At 38.7% G+C, this 17,866-nt stretch overlaps 3 protein-coding genes across 6 annotated transcripts in view; 2 read left to right on the forward strand and 1 right to left on the reverse strand.

Annotated features, from left to right (window-relative positions):
* Nucleotides 1–5,889, reverse strand: part of ccnj (cyclin J) — an 11,670-nt gene extending 5,781 nt beyond the window's left edge. Inside the window, exons 1-5 of one of the 2 annotated variants that reach the window (XM_015058231.1) lie at nucleotides 5,688–5,887; nucleotides 4,776–4,933; nucleotides 4,491–4,582; nucleotides 1,531–1,741; nucleotides 475–774 (exon numbers count right to left, since the gene is read on the reverse strand). In XM_015058231.1, the coding sequence (XP_014913717.1) occupies nucleotides 475–774; nucleotides 1,531–1,741; nucleotides 4,491–4,559 (580 nt within the window). In that variant the 5' untranslated portion in view covers nucleotides 4,560–4,582; nucleotides 4,776–4,933; nucleotides 5,688–5,887. Of the gene's footprint in view, nucleotides 1–474; nucleotides 775–1,530; nucleotides 1,742–4,490; nucleotides 4,583–4,775; nucleotides 4,934–5,687 lie in introns of both variants that reach the window. The other variant, XM_015058232.1, reaches the window with a different exon arrangement.
* Nucleotides 5,890–6,168: 279 nt separating this feature from the next.
* LOC106963360 (uncharacterized) lies at nucleotides 6,169–11,336 on the forward strand. Of its 3 annotated transcripts, none has more exons than XM_015058225.1 (4): nucleotides 6,169–6,442; nucleotides 6,970–7,269; nucleotides 7,367–7,534; nucleotides 9,487–11,336. In XM_015058225.1, exons 2-4 carry the CDS (start codon nucleotides 6,987–6,989, stop codon nucleotides 10,470–10,472), a joined length of 1,437 nt encoding a protein of 478 aa, XP_014913711.1. In that variant the 5' UTR covers nucleotides 6,169–6,442; nucleotides 6,970–6,986; the 3' UTR covers nucleotides 10,473–11,336. The 3 variants fall into 3 exon arrangements, with proteins under 3 accessions (XP_014913711.1, XP_014913715.1, XP_014913716.1); XM_015058229.1 differs by having other exon boundaries at nucleotides 6,170–6,409; nucleotides 7,084–7,273; XM_015058230.1 differs by lacking the exon at nucleotides 6,169–6,442 and having other exon boundaries at nucleotides 7,026–7,273.
* Nucleotides 11,337–12,339: 1,003 nt separating this feature from the next.
* On the forward strand, nucleotides 12,340–16,872 carry znf518a (zinc finger protein 518A). Its single transcript, XM_015058239.1, has 3 exons — nucleotides 12,340–12,613; nucleotides 13,379–15,271; nucleotides 16,149–16,872. The coding sequence occupies exons 2-3, from the start codon at nucleotides 13,393–13,395 to the stop codon at nucleotides 16,808–16,810; spliced, it is 2,541 nt and encodes an 846-aa protein (XP_014913725.1). The 5' UTR covers nucleotides 12,340–12,613; nucleotides 13,379–13,392; the 3' UTR covers nucleotides 16,811–16,872.
* The last annotated feature ends 994 nt before the right edge of the window (nucleotides 16,873–17,866 follow it).

Genomic DNA, 17,866 nt, shown 5'->3' on the forward strand with positions numbered 1-17,866 from the left:
AAAAGAAAAAGATGAAAAAAGGAAGGAAGGAAGAAAAGAAGGAAGGAAGGAAGGAAGGAAGGAAGGAAGGAAGGGAGGAAGGAAGGAAGGAAGGAGGTAAGAAAATAAAAAAAGAATGAACATAGGAAGGAAGGAAGAAAGGAAATGAGGAAGGGAGAAAGGAAGAGAGGAAGGATGGAAGAAAGCAAAGAAAAGAGAGGGAAGGAAGGAAGGAATGAAAAAAGGAAGCAAAGAAGGAAGAGGAAAAGGAAGTAAGCAATGAGGGAAAGATGGAAGGAAGAAAAGAAGGAAGGAAACAAGGAGGGAAGAAAGGAAAGATGGAAGGAAGCAAGGAGGGAAGAAAGGAAAGAAAGACATAAAGAAAGACAGAGAGAAAAACAGAGAAAGAAACTTGTTCCATTCTTCCCTAAAATAAATCTTCAACGCACAGAGACAAGTCCTCTGATTTCCTCGGCCTAACCTTCACCAGCGCACCTTGCAAGGAGACTTCCAGGAAGTAGTCTGCGTACTTGGCCATGTACAGCTTGGTCTTCTCCAGGCTAGCCAAGGGCCAGCCGTCGTGCAGATCTCCGTCCAGGACGCCGACGGACAAATAGTAATCAATGAAGTGAGCTGCAGTGGGAAGGTACAGGTTCCAGCTGAAGGTTTCCAGCAGCAGCAGCTCCATGTGAAGCAAACCCTGCTTGGTCAGGACCAGGTTCATGGAGCTCATGCACCCCAGGCTGTTCAGGGTCTCCAGCTTCGGCACGCGGTCCTCCCTTTCCTCAAATTTACCTGCGTCAGGTAAACCGGAAGAAAAGTTAGCCGCATCAACAAACCACTCAACATATTATAAACGTTCTTATTCTGTTGGCCAAGTTCCACATACATGCCTGCAAATTTGCTAAAAACAAACCTGACCTCACTGTTTTAGAGCTTATTTGAGATGTTTTTTTGGATTCTTTAAAATTGTGCACACTCTAAAGTTATTCATCACTTAAAGCTAAGTAAAGTGATGAATTTCATTTGTAACCTGTTATTTTTTCCTCATCGAGTCCTATGGATTTGTTACACCAGCACCTCGAGAACACCGTCTACAATTGTATATTCTTTATTTGTAAATAAAGTTTATTAGAAAAAAATCGCTCAACTGCCTGAGTACGCATGCGTGCGGAATAAGCTTCCGCGGCATTTAAAGGAGCTGTCAGTTCGGCATACACGACAAGATACAACAAAAAAAGCTAATAAATTGTTTCAATGATAACTAGATGGATATATATGCAGTGTCATGGTTTCAAAGTGTTTAAAGCAGCTCCAGCTACAGTCAACTACAAAACGCGCCGTATAAAACCTGATGATGGTCTGACTAGCTAACCGCTAAGTTTGGCTGTCATACAGCTGCTAATAAAGTTTATGCTCTAACATCTACGTCATGTTGCTGATTAAATAAAAATGACAGCGCATACTTGTCTGACAGATATAGCCGTCAGTTTTTGCTGCGCCTATGGCGATCTGACAGCATCTGAACTGACAGGTCACTGATACACATACTTGCCAGAAGGAGACAGGACAGAGAGACTATGTGAAGCTGCTGCATGGTGACGTCATAGCGGTCCATGAAGAGGTCGAGCAGGTAGACGGCCAGGTGTCTGGCCGCGGGGCAAAGGCAGAAGCGGTTGCAGATGATGGCGATGAGGTCTGCAAAGTATCGCCTGAGGTTCAGCTGAGGGGACTGGCCTTTGTAGGACGGCAGTTTGAGCTCCTGTTCCAGAATCACAACAATGATAAACTGTACAACACAGGCACGATGTACAACTCAAATATAAATATGTGCTGTTCGCATCTGTAGCACCTTAACCAGTCACCAAAATGGACATGCAATATAATAATAAAATAAAACACAAAGTAAAACACTAATAATCCATAGAAATCTGGCATAACATTATGACCACTGACCTTTAAATTGCATAACTGCAGATGTTTGTAGATTGCACACTGCAAAAACTGAAATTTAAGTAGGATTAAATATCTTAAACTAAGGATATTTATGCTTGTTTTCTTTCTGAGTAGATCATTTTTGTCACAAAGAGGTTTTATGTTAAAATATTTTGTGTTTTCGTAGTTAATTATTTCAGTAAGATATTAAAGCTTGATATTAAAAAAATATTACTTGTCATGAGTCTAGAACTTATTTTTTAAGTAAGATTTTCTTATTTAAAGTACAAAGAAAGGATAAAAAATCATTTATTAAACAACAAGTGAGCAATTTCTTCCACAAAGATGATGCGTTAAAGTTTGTTTTTTTTAACATACAAAAGTTTCAGCTGAACCTTTTATATTCATGTGTTTCTGGTACATCTGCATATCGGATGCACATGCGACTTCTGTAAACAACATCAATGGAAGACAAAGTTGCTTCTCTTCATCCACTGGGGATTCATTTTTGCTTTAAAAAACAGGAAAGACTATTTTGTGCCAACAGGAGTTATCCCATCAAGCTATTAAACCCTAAATTTCCATCTCAGTGCAAACATGTTGCAGCAACACAGTCGTCATCAACGCTAAATGTTAGCATAAAGAGTTAAAATTTCAGAATAAGTTCCAAGTTAATAGCACTTTGCACCAATCTTATGGATGGATAACCTAAATAGCAGATTTTTAAAACAGAGGTGGGAAGAGTTCCCAAAAAATTTACTTAAATAAGAGTAGAATGGCTTCAACATATTTTTACTCAAGTAAAAGTAAAAAGTTGCCATTGAAGTAAAGAAAGTATTTGGTAAAAAGTCTACTCAAGTACTGAATAACTGGTCAAATTATCAATCGTTTAATCAATCAATTTTGGTATTTTAAGGACAAAATGGCAATAAATAAAAAATAACTAAATCAGGCAAAAAAAGGTTTCTGTTAATAAAAAACTTAAACTTTAACAAAAACTGTTGGTGTGTGTTTGTATCTGGTGAATTTTTGGTTAAAACATGTTTCATTCAATGGGTAAAAAATCCAGAAATTTTACTCAAGTAAGAAAATATTTGGTAAAAAAATAAATAAATGGTAGTCAAGTACTGAGTAACTGATCAAATGATCAAACATTAAATATTTAAAAATGACATCAGACAGACCAAAATATAAAGTTAAGTGGAAATGACAGTAATTCATATAAGTAATAAAAAATAACAAAATCGGGCAAAATTTACTTCTTCCGAATCAGTTTCTTTCAATAAAAAACTTGTGAAACTTTAACAAAAACATCAGGTGTGTGTCTGTGTCTACAAACATGTTTGTTTTTCATTCAGTTGGTAGAGAATCCAGAAATTTTACTCCAGTAAATAATAAAATTACTCACGTAAAAGTAAAGCATAGTAAAAATATTCCAAAAAGTACTTTAAAAATAAAATAAATGTAATTGAGTAAATGAAACGAGTTACTACCGAATTCTGAAAACAATAAATATTTTTGTTGTTGAGCTCCTATGTCTATTTATTCAATAGTTTACCAGCAAAAATGATTATTGAATTGAAAATGTAGGTTAGTTTGTTGATACACAGTTTGATTAATTAACCCTGGTTAATTAAAAAAATTGAATCAAGTCCCACCAATAATTAAAAACATAAAAACAGGAAGGCATAAAAATTTAAGATCGATGGACAAGAACCAAACAGTTGTGGCAAATGATTCAATGCATCTCCAAAGCTTGTTGGTGGGATCCTGGTATGAACTGTCCAAGACCTGCCAAAGGAAGCAATGGTGCAAAACTCACTGATATAATAAATGTATTCTAGCTTAGTTTGCAAACAAACAAGTCAGGGCAGAAACACAGCTAACAGGCAGAGTTGGGTAAATGTAATTTAATTGCATTTACTTGATAACTTTTTTTGAAAATGTTTAATTTTAGCTGAATTTTTACTATTTTTATTTTTAACTTTTACTTGAGTAGTTTTATTGTGAATTATCTCTACTCTTACTTGAGTAAAATTTCTGGATGTTCTACCCACTGAGTGAAAAACAAACATGTTTTAACCTAAAATTTCCCAGACCTGCAGTCTTTGTTAAAGCTTCATAAGTTTTACATTGAAAGAAACTGATTTGGAAACATTTTATTTAGCCTGATTTTGTTATTTTTTGTTAGTTATATAAATTATTGTCATTTTGGTCCTTCAAATACCAAAATTTCCACTCAATTTATATTTTGGTCGGTCTGATTATCTAATTTTTAAATATTAGATGATTGACAATTTGATCAGTTACTCACTATTTGAGTAAACTTTTTACCAAATACTTTTTACTCTTGAATAATGTCTTGGACTGCTACCTTTTACTTTTACTTGAGTAAAAATATGTTGAGTGAAACTGTTGCTACCTGCTGCAGGGATGTGGTCATATTGGCATTCCTGACTGGTAAAACATCAGTAACGTGCAGGATGAACACAAGCTATCAAAAACAATATAGATGCACTGAAATTGTTAATTATTTTTCTCCATTGTGGTTTCATTTGATGGTCAATCGCCCTCACTTTGCATCTGAGCGCCTGGTAAATATCTGCAGCAAGTTGTCCCTTCCACCATTGGTCCTCTAGCTCCATTTAAGACAGTGCTTTGGAAACCTCTGGAAGTCAAAGCAAAGTAAAAGTTATTAGCACACTCATACTGGGTGCTGAAGATGCGCTCTCAACGTTTAAAACGCAACGTTTGCACGCAGGATTTCAACAATACGCATCGATTAGCGATCCCGTGGGTGTCATAACTCAATCGGCTTTTCCAATCCGTGACGTGGAAATTAATGATCGGTGCAGACTCACCCAATGCGCAGGTTCACTGGAGTAAAAGTGCAGCTTAGACTAGCCGATCATGCTTTGCTTGGTCTCGTTGTTTTAGGCTCGCAGGCAGCAGCAACATGAGTTCTTCAAACTACACAGGTGCGTTCAAGTGCTGCTCGAAAAAACGCCACGCTCCAAGACTGTCAATCAGAACAACCAACCAGAAAGACGCCATGACGCCAGAAAAATGGGGTTCGGAAAGTGAAATAAGCTTCAAAATGTGAATGAGACATTTTTAAAGTCATCCATCGCTCATCTTCATGTTTTTATGCCCGTTATTTGATTGTGGCATCTTTACATTTTATTCAGCACTTGAAAGCATCACTACCAACTACTGGCCCATAAATTACTGGGTAGTTTTGTAATTGGGCGTTTATGGGGTGTAAAGTTACATTGTTCAAAATTACCAGCAGTAATATGGATTACTGTCATAAGGGAAAAACAAAATATGGTTCATTATTCAAAGTGATATTTTCACCATGTTCTTAATGTAATCATAAATGACATAGTTTCAAACTAAATATTTAATTAGCAAATTAAATATTTACTTTGAGCATAAATAATTATATTGTCTACTAAATAATCAGCTTTATCTAAACCTTTAGTTAGCAATTATTAATATTTAGCTTGAGGCTAAAGATTTAGTTTCAAACTAAACAGTTATAGCTAATCAGTTATCTAAAATATTTAGCTAGTAGCTAAGTATTCAGCTTTCATTTAGTTTCATTAGTAACTACTGAAAGCTACAACCTATCATTAGCAGCTTTCACAACTAAATATCTACATGATAAGCTAATATTTAGCTTGAAACTATACTTTGGAATTAAATATTTAACTTTAAGCTAAATAGTTAGCTAATAAACACATTGAATGATTACATGTAATTTTACTTACCAATAAGCAGGAGTAGACTACTAAAATAAGAGTCTGGTGAACTTGTATAATATAAACTTTTCACTTCAGGTGTTGCTCATGTCTCTTCTTCTTTATTGTTCCTTCTCCTCTCGACATGTGCATCTCAGCTTAAAAACAGTGAGCCATTTAAATGGTAATTCAGACTTTTATCAATGGGCTCACCAGCAGGGGTTGATGTGGAAGTTCGCAAGACCCAGCTTTTACTTTGAGGGTTTACTTCCGGTTATTAGCAAGTGAATTTGCAGCTAAATATTTACGTTGGTACTTAAATATTAGTTTGAAACTGTTAGATTTATATATTTTTTCTCTTATGATAGGCTAAATAATCACAATTACTGCCGTTAATTTTTCACCGTATAACTTTAGAAACGTAACCCCGCAGGTGTTATATTATTTTATACTCTGACTGCAGGAGGCGCTGTTTCTTCTATACACCTCAAATGTTTCGTCCCACGTATTATGTTCACCACAAAAACAGATATTTATGATCAAGATATGCATACAAAGCTACTACATATTTGAAATTTGAATAAGCTCGAAAATTTTTTTGTCACATTTCTTGCATTGTGAACCGCAATGTCAAAAACATTCATCATTTGGCCAGGCCATTTTCACAAATACGTCAGATGACTTCCTTTCTAACTCGTTGCGGTGTATCTGTACTTCCAGCGTGCTTTTGCCTCGAAACCTGTCTGGAAAATGTATGTATTCTCATCTTTAGGATAAAGCGAAAGGTGAGGTTAATAAAACAATAATGACGTGCTAATAAGCCATGGCAACGTGCTCCATCATTGTTAATTTACAATTTTCTTACAGTTTATAAGGGAAACAGCATCTGGTTAGACGGTAAGCGAGCTAGCAGTAGCGTTAGCCAAATGTAGCTAAAATATACACCGCTTCATGTCAGTACTGTAACGTTAAAAGGTTTACTTTTTCTGTCAACGTTAATAAAAACAATATTTACCTGTTAGTTAGTCATGTCGATGTTATCTATCATTGTTAATTTACAATTTTCTTACAGCGTAAAAGGTAAACATCCTACAATTTTAAATTCCGCTAGCTAGCAGCAGCTTTAGCAACAGCTAGCTAAAAATATACACCGCTGCCTGTCAGTGCTGTAAAGTTCAAAGGTTTACTTCCTATATTAATGTAAAATCACGGACATCTTCTGTCTTAGAATAGTGTTGTAAATATTAAATCATTTACATATTCTGATATGATTCATAATTTCTTGTTTTGTTGTGTCCATCTTTCTCAGCAGCAACCCACCTAACAAACATGGCACAATCATCAAGACGTTGCTATTGCAGCGTACCACGCTGTTCTAGCAACAAACAAAAAAACCCATATTTGAGTTTCCATGATTTTCCCGTGGACCCAAATATACGTGCCTCTTGGGTGAGAGCAATCAGGAGAGATGAGGGACCAAGTTTTCAAATCATCCGTGGGAGCACTTATGTCTGCAGCCAGCACTTTGCCCCGGAGGACCTCAGCACATCAGCCAGTGGAAGAATTCGGATTAGACAAGGAGCGGTGCCTTCTAGATTTCACTGGAATGATTGTGGGTAAAGGGAGGACAACAGGGTTCAACATTTTTTAAAATATTAACAAAAATGTGTCCTAACTGTGAAGTGTCTCAACATATTTCCCACGTTTAGGGAGAAGCTCACAAGCTCCTGAGTCTGTTTTCATTCTAACCAAAAAGCGTTTTGGTGCTGCTGGCCAGGATGACTTCCAGAAGATGCCTGACCCTGGGGACTGCACAGAGGAGGGATTGCTTGCAAGTGTAGTGGCAAAAGATCATGACTATGCCTACAGTCTTCCTGGTTAGTATTACAGAAAGTGTCTTGTACAGAAAACACATGGCAGTGAATGACATTGTAACCATCTCAAGAACATTTCAGACTTGCTAACTGGTGGGAAGATTGTTAGTAAATACATTTGAGTGAGGAGGAGCAGCTTTGCTATCCATCTATAGAAAATATTGCATATTTTGTGGTTTTCCCTTTGAATAAGCTTTATATTTATAAAAACTCAAGTCAAGTTTATCTGTATAGCAGCAACACGGCATGTGTGCCTTGTGTATATTATATACACAGCTCTGGAACATATTAAGAGACCCATCCATCCATCCATGGATGGATGGAAGAGACCACTGCAGAATTATCAGTTTTTCTGATTTTATTCTTTATATGTATATGTTTGAGTAAAATGAACATTGTTCTTTTACTCTGTGAACTACTGACAACATGTATCTGAAATTCCAAGCAGCAATTTCAGAGTATTTATTTACAGACAATGAGAAATGGTCAAAATAACGAAACAGAAGGAGTGCTTTCAGACGTGAAATAATGCAAAGAAAACAAGTTCATATTCATTTAGAAACATCAGTACTAATGTTTTAACTCAGGAAGAGTTCAGAAATCAGTGTTTGGTGGAATAACCAGGAGGTTTTCAATGGGGTTCAGTGCAGTGGGCCTTCAGAAAGAACACAAGCAATAATACATTATTCTAAACTATTTACAATTAGGCTAACAAAATAATCTACAACTTGCCGCCAGCGCAGATCACTTCTCTTTAATCGGCGTCTGCAGATGTTGGAGGTTTAATTTTTAGCTCGTTGTCTCTGTACCTCAACCTATGTCCCATTCAGTCCACTGCGTTTTCAATTTTTGCATTAGTTTATCACCTTCTTTGATGGATGCATCTACATCTTCATTTTCCCTCTAATTGTGACTAAACTAGGAAGAAATTATTGTATTTCATTTGTCTTTTGTGTTTTTTAATTAAATAAAACCCTATTGTGGTGCCCTTATTGTTCACTATGTAGATGTTTGTCTTATTTAGAGCAACTCAACATATCTCATTGAGAGCTGATGATCTTACCGTGAAGAAACTCTTTACTAACTAGTAATATTTTCTCTCATTATTTATCGACTCGCCTGCATTGAATGGGTCATTAAGACGCTTCTCATTCGCTAATGTCCATTTGGCAGCACAGTTTATTTTATGATGCTGTGATAAACAGTTGTAGTATGCCAACAACATGCTAGCTAATGTTAAAAGAGCAGGATAAAAGCAGGTAACCATGGCAACCAGTGAGCGTTTAAAGTACATGTGTCAAACTCAAGGTCGGGGGCCAAATCTGGCCCTTTGTAGCTTTTTATGTGGCCCTTTAGACTCCAAATTATATCAATTAGTCCCTCCAGTTTTTCACAAATGCACAAAACTCACAAGAAATCAACAAATCCTCACATTTTATTCTGATTTCACTGCAATATTTCTCTCAAAATTGGCCAAAAACATTAAGTTTAAGTTACCGCTGCCTCAGCCTCACTTGATGTCAAGTCATAGTCTGTGACCGATAAGGCAATTAATAAAAAGTCATGTTTAACACCACACATTAGCGCAAACATCGTAAAAAATCCTTACAAATATTTCTAAATTAGCACCACAAAATCTGTGATTTTGATTGCAAATAAACCACAAAAACAATCACGAAATCCCAGATGGGCTGACCAGTGTGAAAAGATGTTCAATTATATTATTTAATTTAAGGAAACATTTACTAAATACTGAAACAAACAGCTCTTTATTGATATTTGAACAGTTTGATGGGTTTTACTAATACATTCTGACACAGCTGGCCCTTTAAGGACATCCAGACTTTGATATGGCCCAAAATGTGTTTGACACCTCTAGTTTACATACTCCAGTGATGAGGACAGCGAAAGTTGAGTGACGTCTCTTAAGCTGTATGTTTTCTCTTTTCGCTCAGGTAAACTGGACACTGCCACTCGGAGAATTGAAGAGTTGGAGCTCCAGGTTTTGTCATTGAAAATGCAAATCCAGCAGCTGACTCTTAAGAAGAAGCTGCCACTGATTTTCAGGTTTTGTGTCACAGATGAAGATTTTCGTCACTACACAAAATTCAACTCGAAGGAGGTCTTCGCTGTGTTTTGGGAGTCAATTAACCCTTCTGCTTCAAGGCTGGTGTACTGGTCCAAGGCACAGCGGTCTGCAGAAGAAACGCCTAGTCCTCAGCGAAAACCTCCGCTCATCGACGAACTGTTCATGTTTCTTTGTCGTGTTGCAGCCGGACTTCAGGAGAAGACTTTGTCGTCCATCTTTGAGGTCAGTTTGCCCACAGTGAGTCGCATCATCTTAACGTGGACTAGCTACCTTTACCAGGTTCTTGGCTCGCTGCCGTTGTGGATGACAAGAGAGCAAGTTCAGGCCACCATGCCTGACAAGCTCAAGCAGTGCTGCCCCCAGGTGAGAGTGGCAGTGGCCTGCACGGAGATCCGCTGTGAAACGGCACGCTCCAAAAACCACACCACCTTTAAAGGTCTGATTGGCATCGCTCCATGTGGGATCATCACTTTTGTATCCAAGCTGTACAGAGGCTCCATCTCAGATGTAGAAATAACTGGGAAATCAGAGATCTTAGCGCTGCTTCAGCCCGGAGACGGAGTAGTGGCCGACGAGGGTTTCCAGATTGAGAAGATTCTGTCAGAGGTCGGGGCAACACTCATCGTCCCTCCACTAAAGAAAACCACCAGTAAACCACCAGTAAAGACCCAGGCTGTTGCTGGACTGAGGATTTTGGCGGAGAGGGCCATACGAAGGGTGAAGGAGTACCAAATCTGGGACGGTCTTGTTCCTCTTTCTCTGGTCGGTTCAGTCAATCAGCTGTGGGTCGTCTGCTGCCTAATGGCAAACTATCAGGGACCGCTTGATCTAAAAGGAGACAAACCAGTCTAGAGCCTCCAGGTTCCTGCAAGCCTCACTTCTTTGATGAACATACACTCACCGGCCACTTTATTAGGTACACCTGGCTGGTACAGAGTTGCCTTCAGAACTGGTTTTTATATGTTTATCTTGGCTGAATAGGCATCTTCCATTTTCCTGTAACCTGCTGCTAAATTTCCCTACTGTCAATAAAGGATATTTCTTTTTTTTTTTGAGTAGGAACTTGGGTAATCGGACTTCAGAGTTAAAAAGAACCCCTGATTGACCCCTGACCTCTCTGCAGTGTTTCTAACATTTTCTAGCAAACCTCTGACACCGAACTGATCAATAGACCCATTCAATAATTTAAATAAAGCTCCACCTATCTCACCTTTAGGATGCAACCTACAGCATGGTTGGCCTGTAATCAGCGCTTTATTTCACCGTTTACCTTATTAGAAACTTCCTGTTTCAGTTACTGTTTTATGACAAATATAGTTTTGTAAACATGAAAAGACACTAAATGAGCATCTCACTCAATACTGTGTATTTATGATAAAATTACATGTTCATTAATATACATTATCCCATTGGAGATATCTGTGTTTATGTTTATTAATTTTGTTTGAATTTGTTCTTGGTTTACTGTATATCTTGGGGTTCATTTGTAGGTTAACAACCTTTTTTGTTCGTTTGTTTTTTTTGTTTTGCCTTTGTAAGTCAGACAGGAAGAGCTGTGGGGCCATTTTCTATAAGTATAGAAACAGGACCAGCATGCACCGGGGTGGGCTTATGTTTTGTTTTTTTAAGCAGGGGGAGAGGAAGGAAACAATAGAAAGATAAATCTGCATTTATTGCTTACCAGAGTGGAGAAATAAACCGTAAAATGCAACCTTGCAGCTTTTGCATGTTGGACTTCTTTTTTCTGTGAATAAAATATACTAGCCACAGAGCAGAAGTGGATCATTGATTATTGATTTCTGATGTAGGATGTTTGGTGTGAAAACAAAACAATTCAGTTGAAAAGTTAAATTATTCCAGTAACTAAGTAAAACACATGATATAGATTTATTACCTGGTGTTTTCAGGCCTCTCCTTTGTTTTTCTTTTTGCTTATGAAAACATATTTGATGTTATAATCAAAAGTATTTTTAAAAAGGTTATTTTCAAACAAAATCTAATAAACCAGCGTAATCAGTTCACTCAACGTGGCCAAAGTTGGGTTGTAACTAGTTACATACTCAATTACATTTACTTGAGTAACTTTTTTGGAAAAATTTACTTTTAGGAATATTTTTACTATGTTGTACTTTTTAATTTTACTCTATTCTTAAGTAAAATTTGTGAATTGTCTTCCCACTGAATAAAAAACAAACATGTTTTAACCAAAAATTCACCAGATGCAGACACACGCCTGCAGATTCTGTTAATGTTTTCTAAGTTTTTTATTGAAAGCAGCTGATTTTTAAATATGTTCTTTTATTTTTTTCTACATATGTAAATTATTTTCATTTTGGTCATTGAAACACCACAATTTCCACTTAATTTTATATATTGGCTTGTCTGGGTTATGTAATTTTATCAGTTACTCAGTACTTGAGCAGACCTTTTTACTCGAGTAATTTCTTGGACAGCTACTTTTTACTTTTACTGAAGTAAAAATACGTTAGTAGTGCGACTTTTACTTGAGTTAAATTTTTGGGTACTTTATCCAAAAACATGACTACACTGAGATTAAACTTCAAGTGGATCCTGTTTACTAATTAAATGACTTCTGATTTACTTTATTTGTTTATGGTTAGAGTAAAAGAGGCTGATGAATGCCCCACCTTTCAGTTTAGTAGCTGCAAAAAAAAACAAACAGAAAACCGTTCAATCCTTAAACGTCACAGTTGTGCATTTCACATTAAACATTGATTAAATACACTATATTTTGCAGCTGTAACGTGTGAAACTATACAACAAGCTCAACAGGAGTGAATAACCCAGCAAAGCGGAGCGAAAGCAATGGAGGCAGAGGAACAGCTGAGTGTTTGTGTGGAGCTGCAGGCCTGGGACAGCAGCAGCAGCAGCGAGGAAGCTAACGGCTAAAGCTGCTCACAGGCTGTAATCCCCGGATGAAACCATCATGGCTGCCACTCGCTGAGCTGTCAAGCTCTCCACAAAAGAAAAAGGTAAAGAGAAAAAAAATGCACCAAACACCCGAGACAACTCCACATTTACTATGAATTTATCCCACCCGACAGCTTTGTCTGCGGTAATAAATCGAGTCGGCGTGAAAACGCGGTGGTGTGCGGGAACTTTATCGTCGCGCTTTGTGCTCTATAAGTTATTTCGTCTTTGTAAGCTCCTCTTCTTAAGCGTCGCGTTAATTCAAACCGCAGTTAACGCCACTAAATGCGTGTTCAGATATAAACAGAGGCGCTCAGCCGCTCTCTTTCCCTCTAACTTGTGTTTCTATGTCTTCTCTGCGCGTTGCAAAGCGAGTCTTTTATCGCTTTGTTGTGGTTAACTTTAACTAAACAATGGACCAACGACCCCCTGGCTGTTTGTGCTCGGTCGTTTTAAGTTTTAAGCGTTTCTTGTTTTGATTTTTCTTTTAACAAGTCGTAAAAATGATGGGTTTTTAAAATTTATTTCGTGTGTTTCTTTTAAAAACTGGTTATGAATCTTGCAGGTGAAGCTATTGCAATTTTCTGCATGTTGTTGATAAATATCCGTGTTTGTTGTTTGTGACACACTAATGCCCACAGTGGGGTAATTTGGACCTGGGCCAGGCAACAGGTGGACCTGTTTAAGAACTACAACCTTGTTTTAGGGGCTTACATTTAATTATGATCATTAAATTCAAGTAAAATTACATCTCTTGTTCAAAATGTCTTTTTTTCCATTTCCAAACAATGCTGTTTTTATTAACTGCTGCATATTTTCTGCACCAGAAACCAGAAGAAACATGGATGTTTGCACAGCCACCTCAACGGGCCACAGAAAACGGCGCGTCAACAAGAAGAATAGAAGCTGGCACAGACGGCTCCACCTCAGGAAAACTGTCGTTCAGCCCCCAGCTATGCAAAGCCAAGATAAGAATGGGCCAAAGAAGATAGCGAAGAAGTGGGAGCAGACCAGCGTGTGGCCTCCATCGAAGGAGCCTCCCCGGGAAGCCCGCGTCACAAACGACGGCGGCAGTACGCTCAGGTTCCCTTGCTCTCAATGTGGGGACAACTCGGATTATGCCCCCAAAGACCTGGCAAGGCATTTTGTGGAAAAACACGGAGGCAGTCCGCCCGTTTTTTCCTGCCATATGTGCACCTTTAGCGCCCATGAATTCTCCTACCTTCAGGTTCACCTGCTAAGCCACAAAGACACTTTTTCTACCTGCAGCATGTGCAACGACAACGTTCAGCGCACCTGGCCTGAGTTTAGTGCACACCTGACTATGTATCACTGCTCAGACGGGAAGTATTCATGCGAAACGTGTAAGAAATTCTCAACGTGTGACTTTCGGGTGTTTCTAGACCACATATATAAGCATAATTTAACCGTTGAAGAAAAAGAAGTTGGTGGTCGTCAGTTCTGCGGCGGCGAGGCTCCTGAGAAATGGTTGCTCAATAAGAGCGTTAAAACTGCTCGTGTTTGCCAGAATGGCAACCAGAGGAAAGATGGGAGGCGAGTTCATTCCATAGCAATGAAGCCAAGCGAGCGGATCCCCAGAGCGAAGGCGAGGTTAACGAGAAGCACAGTCAGAGACACCTGCTGGTTGACGCAGGACTGTCTGTCGCTTCCCGGGAAGGAGTTTCTGGATAAATACTGCCATCTTTCTGACCCACAGACAACGTTAGAAGAGACTCAGCAGTTTTTGATGCAATCTGTTGCCGGGGAAACTGATGACCAGAAGTGGACCAAGGCTCTCAAATCCGTTCTGTCAAACGTCCCTCAGAAAAACTCAGAAAACGGCATTGCGCCCAACACGTCAGATCTCGCCGTCCTCACGGTCAAGAACAAAATAACGCTAGCTCAGAACGGTGCTTCTTATGCGAAAAGGTTGAAAATGGCCTCCACAGATAAGGAACCTACCTGTCCTGAAAGCGCCGATGGCGACTCTTTGTGTGCAAGTGACCAGAACGGATTTAATCCAAATCTGAAAAATCAGGCGCCTTGTTTGACTGAAAACAAACCGCACAGTGACTTCTCGTCGTCTGGCGCTGGAACGCAGGAAAACCGGGAGAACCGCAAATTAAAGACCGATTCAGAGATCCAGGAAAACGGTGAAAAACTGGAAGAGCCTGCAGACGACGTGGGGATCTGCAAGTCGAGTGATTTAAAGTTGCCGAATGAGAGTGAGGGGAAGATGAAAAAACGACGGCGGAGAAGAAAACCCAGGTTTAAAAAATTGCTAAGAAAACCAGAAGGAAAGGTCTTAAAGATCGTCATAAAGAAGAATCTGGTGAAGGGGAAGCAGTGGGTTTCTCAAAGCTCTTCATCTCCAAAACACGTTGAGATTGATGGTCATGTGGAGCAGCCATATCCTCAGCAAAACTCCGTCAAAGGTTCTCCAGCGGACCTTCCTGATCCGTCTAGACGAACTGCAATCTGTGATTCTGTACGACCAACTGAAGACTCTACGATGGAAAATGAACATCGAGAGATTCAGGACAACGTGGAGGAGTCGCAGGATTTCTCTGACAAAAGCGGATCTGCTGAAGGAACAGGCGAGACGAATCCCGTGGCTGCATCAGTGACCGACGTGGGGACGCCAAACGAAGAGCCGGCGCTACAAAAATCCAACGAGGAGACGGAGGAGAAGAGAAGTCCTGCTGCTTCTTTGCCACATGGTAAGACGGTAATTTATTGTTCAAACTCTGCAGGCATGAAATGAGTACCGGAATGAGTCTTTCTGCGAAGAGAGAGTACAGACAGCGATATGGACTTTTTATCGCGATATTTTCTTTTACTTTATCTTCAGTTGAGTCAAAAAAGAAAAAACACAAAGCTGAAAAAAACACAAAACAAAATTAGTTATGAAATAGATAATATTTAATTTCCTGTTAACCACAAGAACACAAAGTATCACAATAACGATTAATCGTTTAAACCCTAGTATTATATTAGCATTATATTACTTTAAAATTATCAAAACAAAAATATTATTGTTTATTGCAATAATTTCTTCCTTATTTATCTTGACAGATTCAGCTACAACTGTTCTGAATATTTTGGATCCCATTCTTATCACAAAGTTGTACATAGGTGTGATGATACTGAGATAAACGATAATATTGTCAGTTTGAGAATATTCTCAGATAATAATGATAAAAATGACATATGAATGCAAGTACTGTACTCAAAGATCAAAAAAAGTTTAATTTCTAAATATTTAACACTGAAACTGGAAAACATTTTAAACATCCAAAATAAGAAACAAAACAACAATAATTTAAATGGATTATGTAATTAAAAAAAATATTGATCAATTTAGCTTAAACAGGGAAAACAGGCAAAAGTAGCAGGCATGTTGTTTAATAACCAACCAACATAAAAAAGTGGCGGCTTTTCAATGATATCAAATGGGACAACCTCTTTAATGATTGGAAATTATCAAGCTTATTTTAATTTATCCTGCTATTAATTGATTTACTGCTATTTGTGACAGACCTAGCTGAATAATATTGCTGTAAATTTCTCCTTTATTAATCGTCTTTATTTTTACAGTGGAGGCAAATTTGGACTCCTGCGTTGAACGTCCAGCAGAGGAAAGTGATCAAGGGTCAAGAAGCGAAGGGCCGTCGACAGATTTCAACCAGCATCTCCTGAGCGGCGTCCGGTCACCTGAAGCTGAAGCGAGTCAGCAGGAGCCGTCAGCGGGAGCGGCGAGGCCTCAGTGGCAGGTGGTTCCAAAACATCAGCCGAGAACGCTGAGGTTAGTCGCCGTAAATCCGTCCCAGCCGGTCAAACGTCCGGCGGGAGACCAGCCCGTCGTGGTGCTGAACCACCCGGACGCCGACATCCCCCAGGTGGCCCGCATCATGGAGGTAGTCAACAAGTACAGGCAGGTGCGGAGAGTCCTGCTCTCCCGGCAGACTCTCAGGGCTCTATCGGTTCTGAGTGGTTGCGGGGCGGCAGCGATGATGAACGATCTGACGGACAATCAGGGCGAGAACTCGGTGCAGGAGAGGTTCACCCTGAGGCTGAAGTTCCGCAGGGTGAGCAGGAAAAAGTACGAAATCGTGGGCGTGGCGTCGCCCGGCCGGGACACCTCGTCGAGGGTCTCCTGCTGGTTCTGTGGCCGGGTGTTCGCCAGCCAGGAGGAGATGATGCTCCACCGGCAGCGCCACCTGATGGACTGGAGGAAGCCAAACTGTGAAAAGTCTTAAACGTCACACACTGGATGGGGCGGGCAGGAAGGAAAATTAAATCTGGAAAGAAACACACAATCTCACCAAATATTTTTGGTTTAGTTTCTCTTTTTAATTATCGTACTACACTTTAAATAAGACAGAACTAACGAATAGATAACCTTTTAGTTAGTTTGAGTCAGTAATTCCTTAATATTGATGAAAAAGTACTAGTTTCATTGGCACTTACAGAATGGGAAAATATCTTGGTAAGTGAAATAATCTGCCAGTGGAACTCGAACTGGGTTGCTAGGTAACGGGCTGGGCCTGGCTGGGGTTGCTAGGTAACGGGCTGGGCCTGGCTGGCGTTGCTAGGTAACGACTCCAGTAGAACTCACCCTTTGTCATCAATATTAAGGAATTATTTACTTAAAACAATCCTCTATATTTTGCTAAAAAGTTACTTGTAAGTTAGTTTTGTCTTATTTCAAGAATACTAAGATATTTGTACTAGAAACTATAGCAAAAATACTTGGTAAGATTTAGTTTTCTGTAGTGAAATTATTGTTTTATATCTGTCTTGTGATTTTTTTGCTTTATTTTATAAATAAATTGATGATGCTTCATGGAAGGTTCACATTCTCAGGGTAAACAGTTACCTTTTGTTTCTCTTCCAGTAAAGCTTAATACAGAGAGCTTAGTTTATTTTTATGAGTCTTTTTGCCTCCAAAAAGTTTTTATTTAAGGTGATTTAGGTATTACTGTCATGTGGATTATTTTATAAAAACACTGTAATCTGCTAATTTGCCATACTGTCTGTTTTTGGATCAGATTATGTACGGGTAGACTACACAGTGTGGTAGCTGTCATATTTATGTTATTGGAGGCAGAACGCTGTAAGTTACTCAGATATACCAAATGTGTGTATAAAAATAACAAAAAAGTACAATAAGCTGTTTTACTCAACATTTATTTATCCTGCTTAGATTTAGTATTTTTATGCTTCTTTTATGCATTATTTCTAAGGAATCTGTGTATTTCTAAATTCTTTTGTATAAACTTTGAATCATGTTCAGAAAATATATTATTTACTGT

Source organism: Poecilia latipinna, unplaced genomic scaffold (assembly GCF_001443285.1).
Source record: "Poecilia latipinna isolate Pla-1442-1.1 unplaced genomic scaffold, P_latipinna-1.0 Scaffold1525, whole genome shotgun sequence".
Classification (NCBI taxonomy): Eukaryota; Metazoa; Chordata; class Actinopteri; order Cyprinodontiformes; family Poeciliidae; genus Poecilia; species Poecilia latipinna.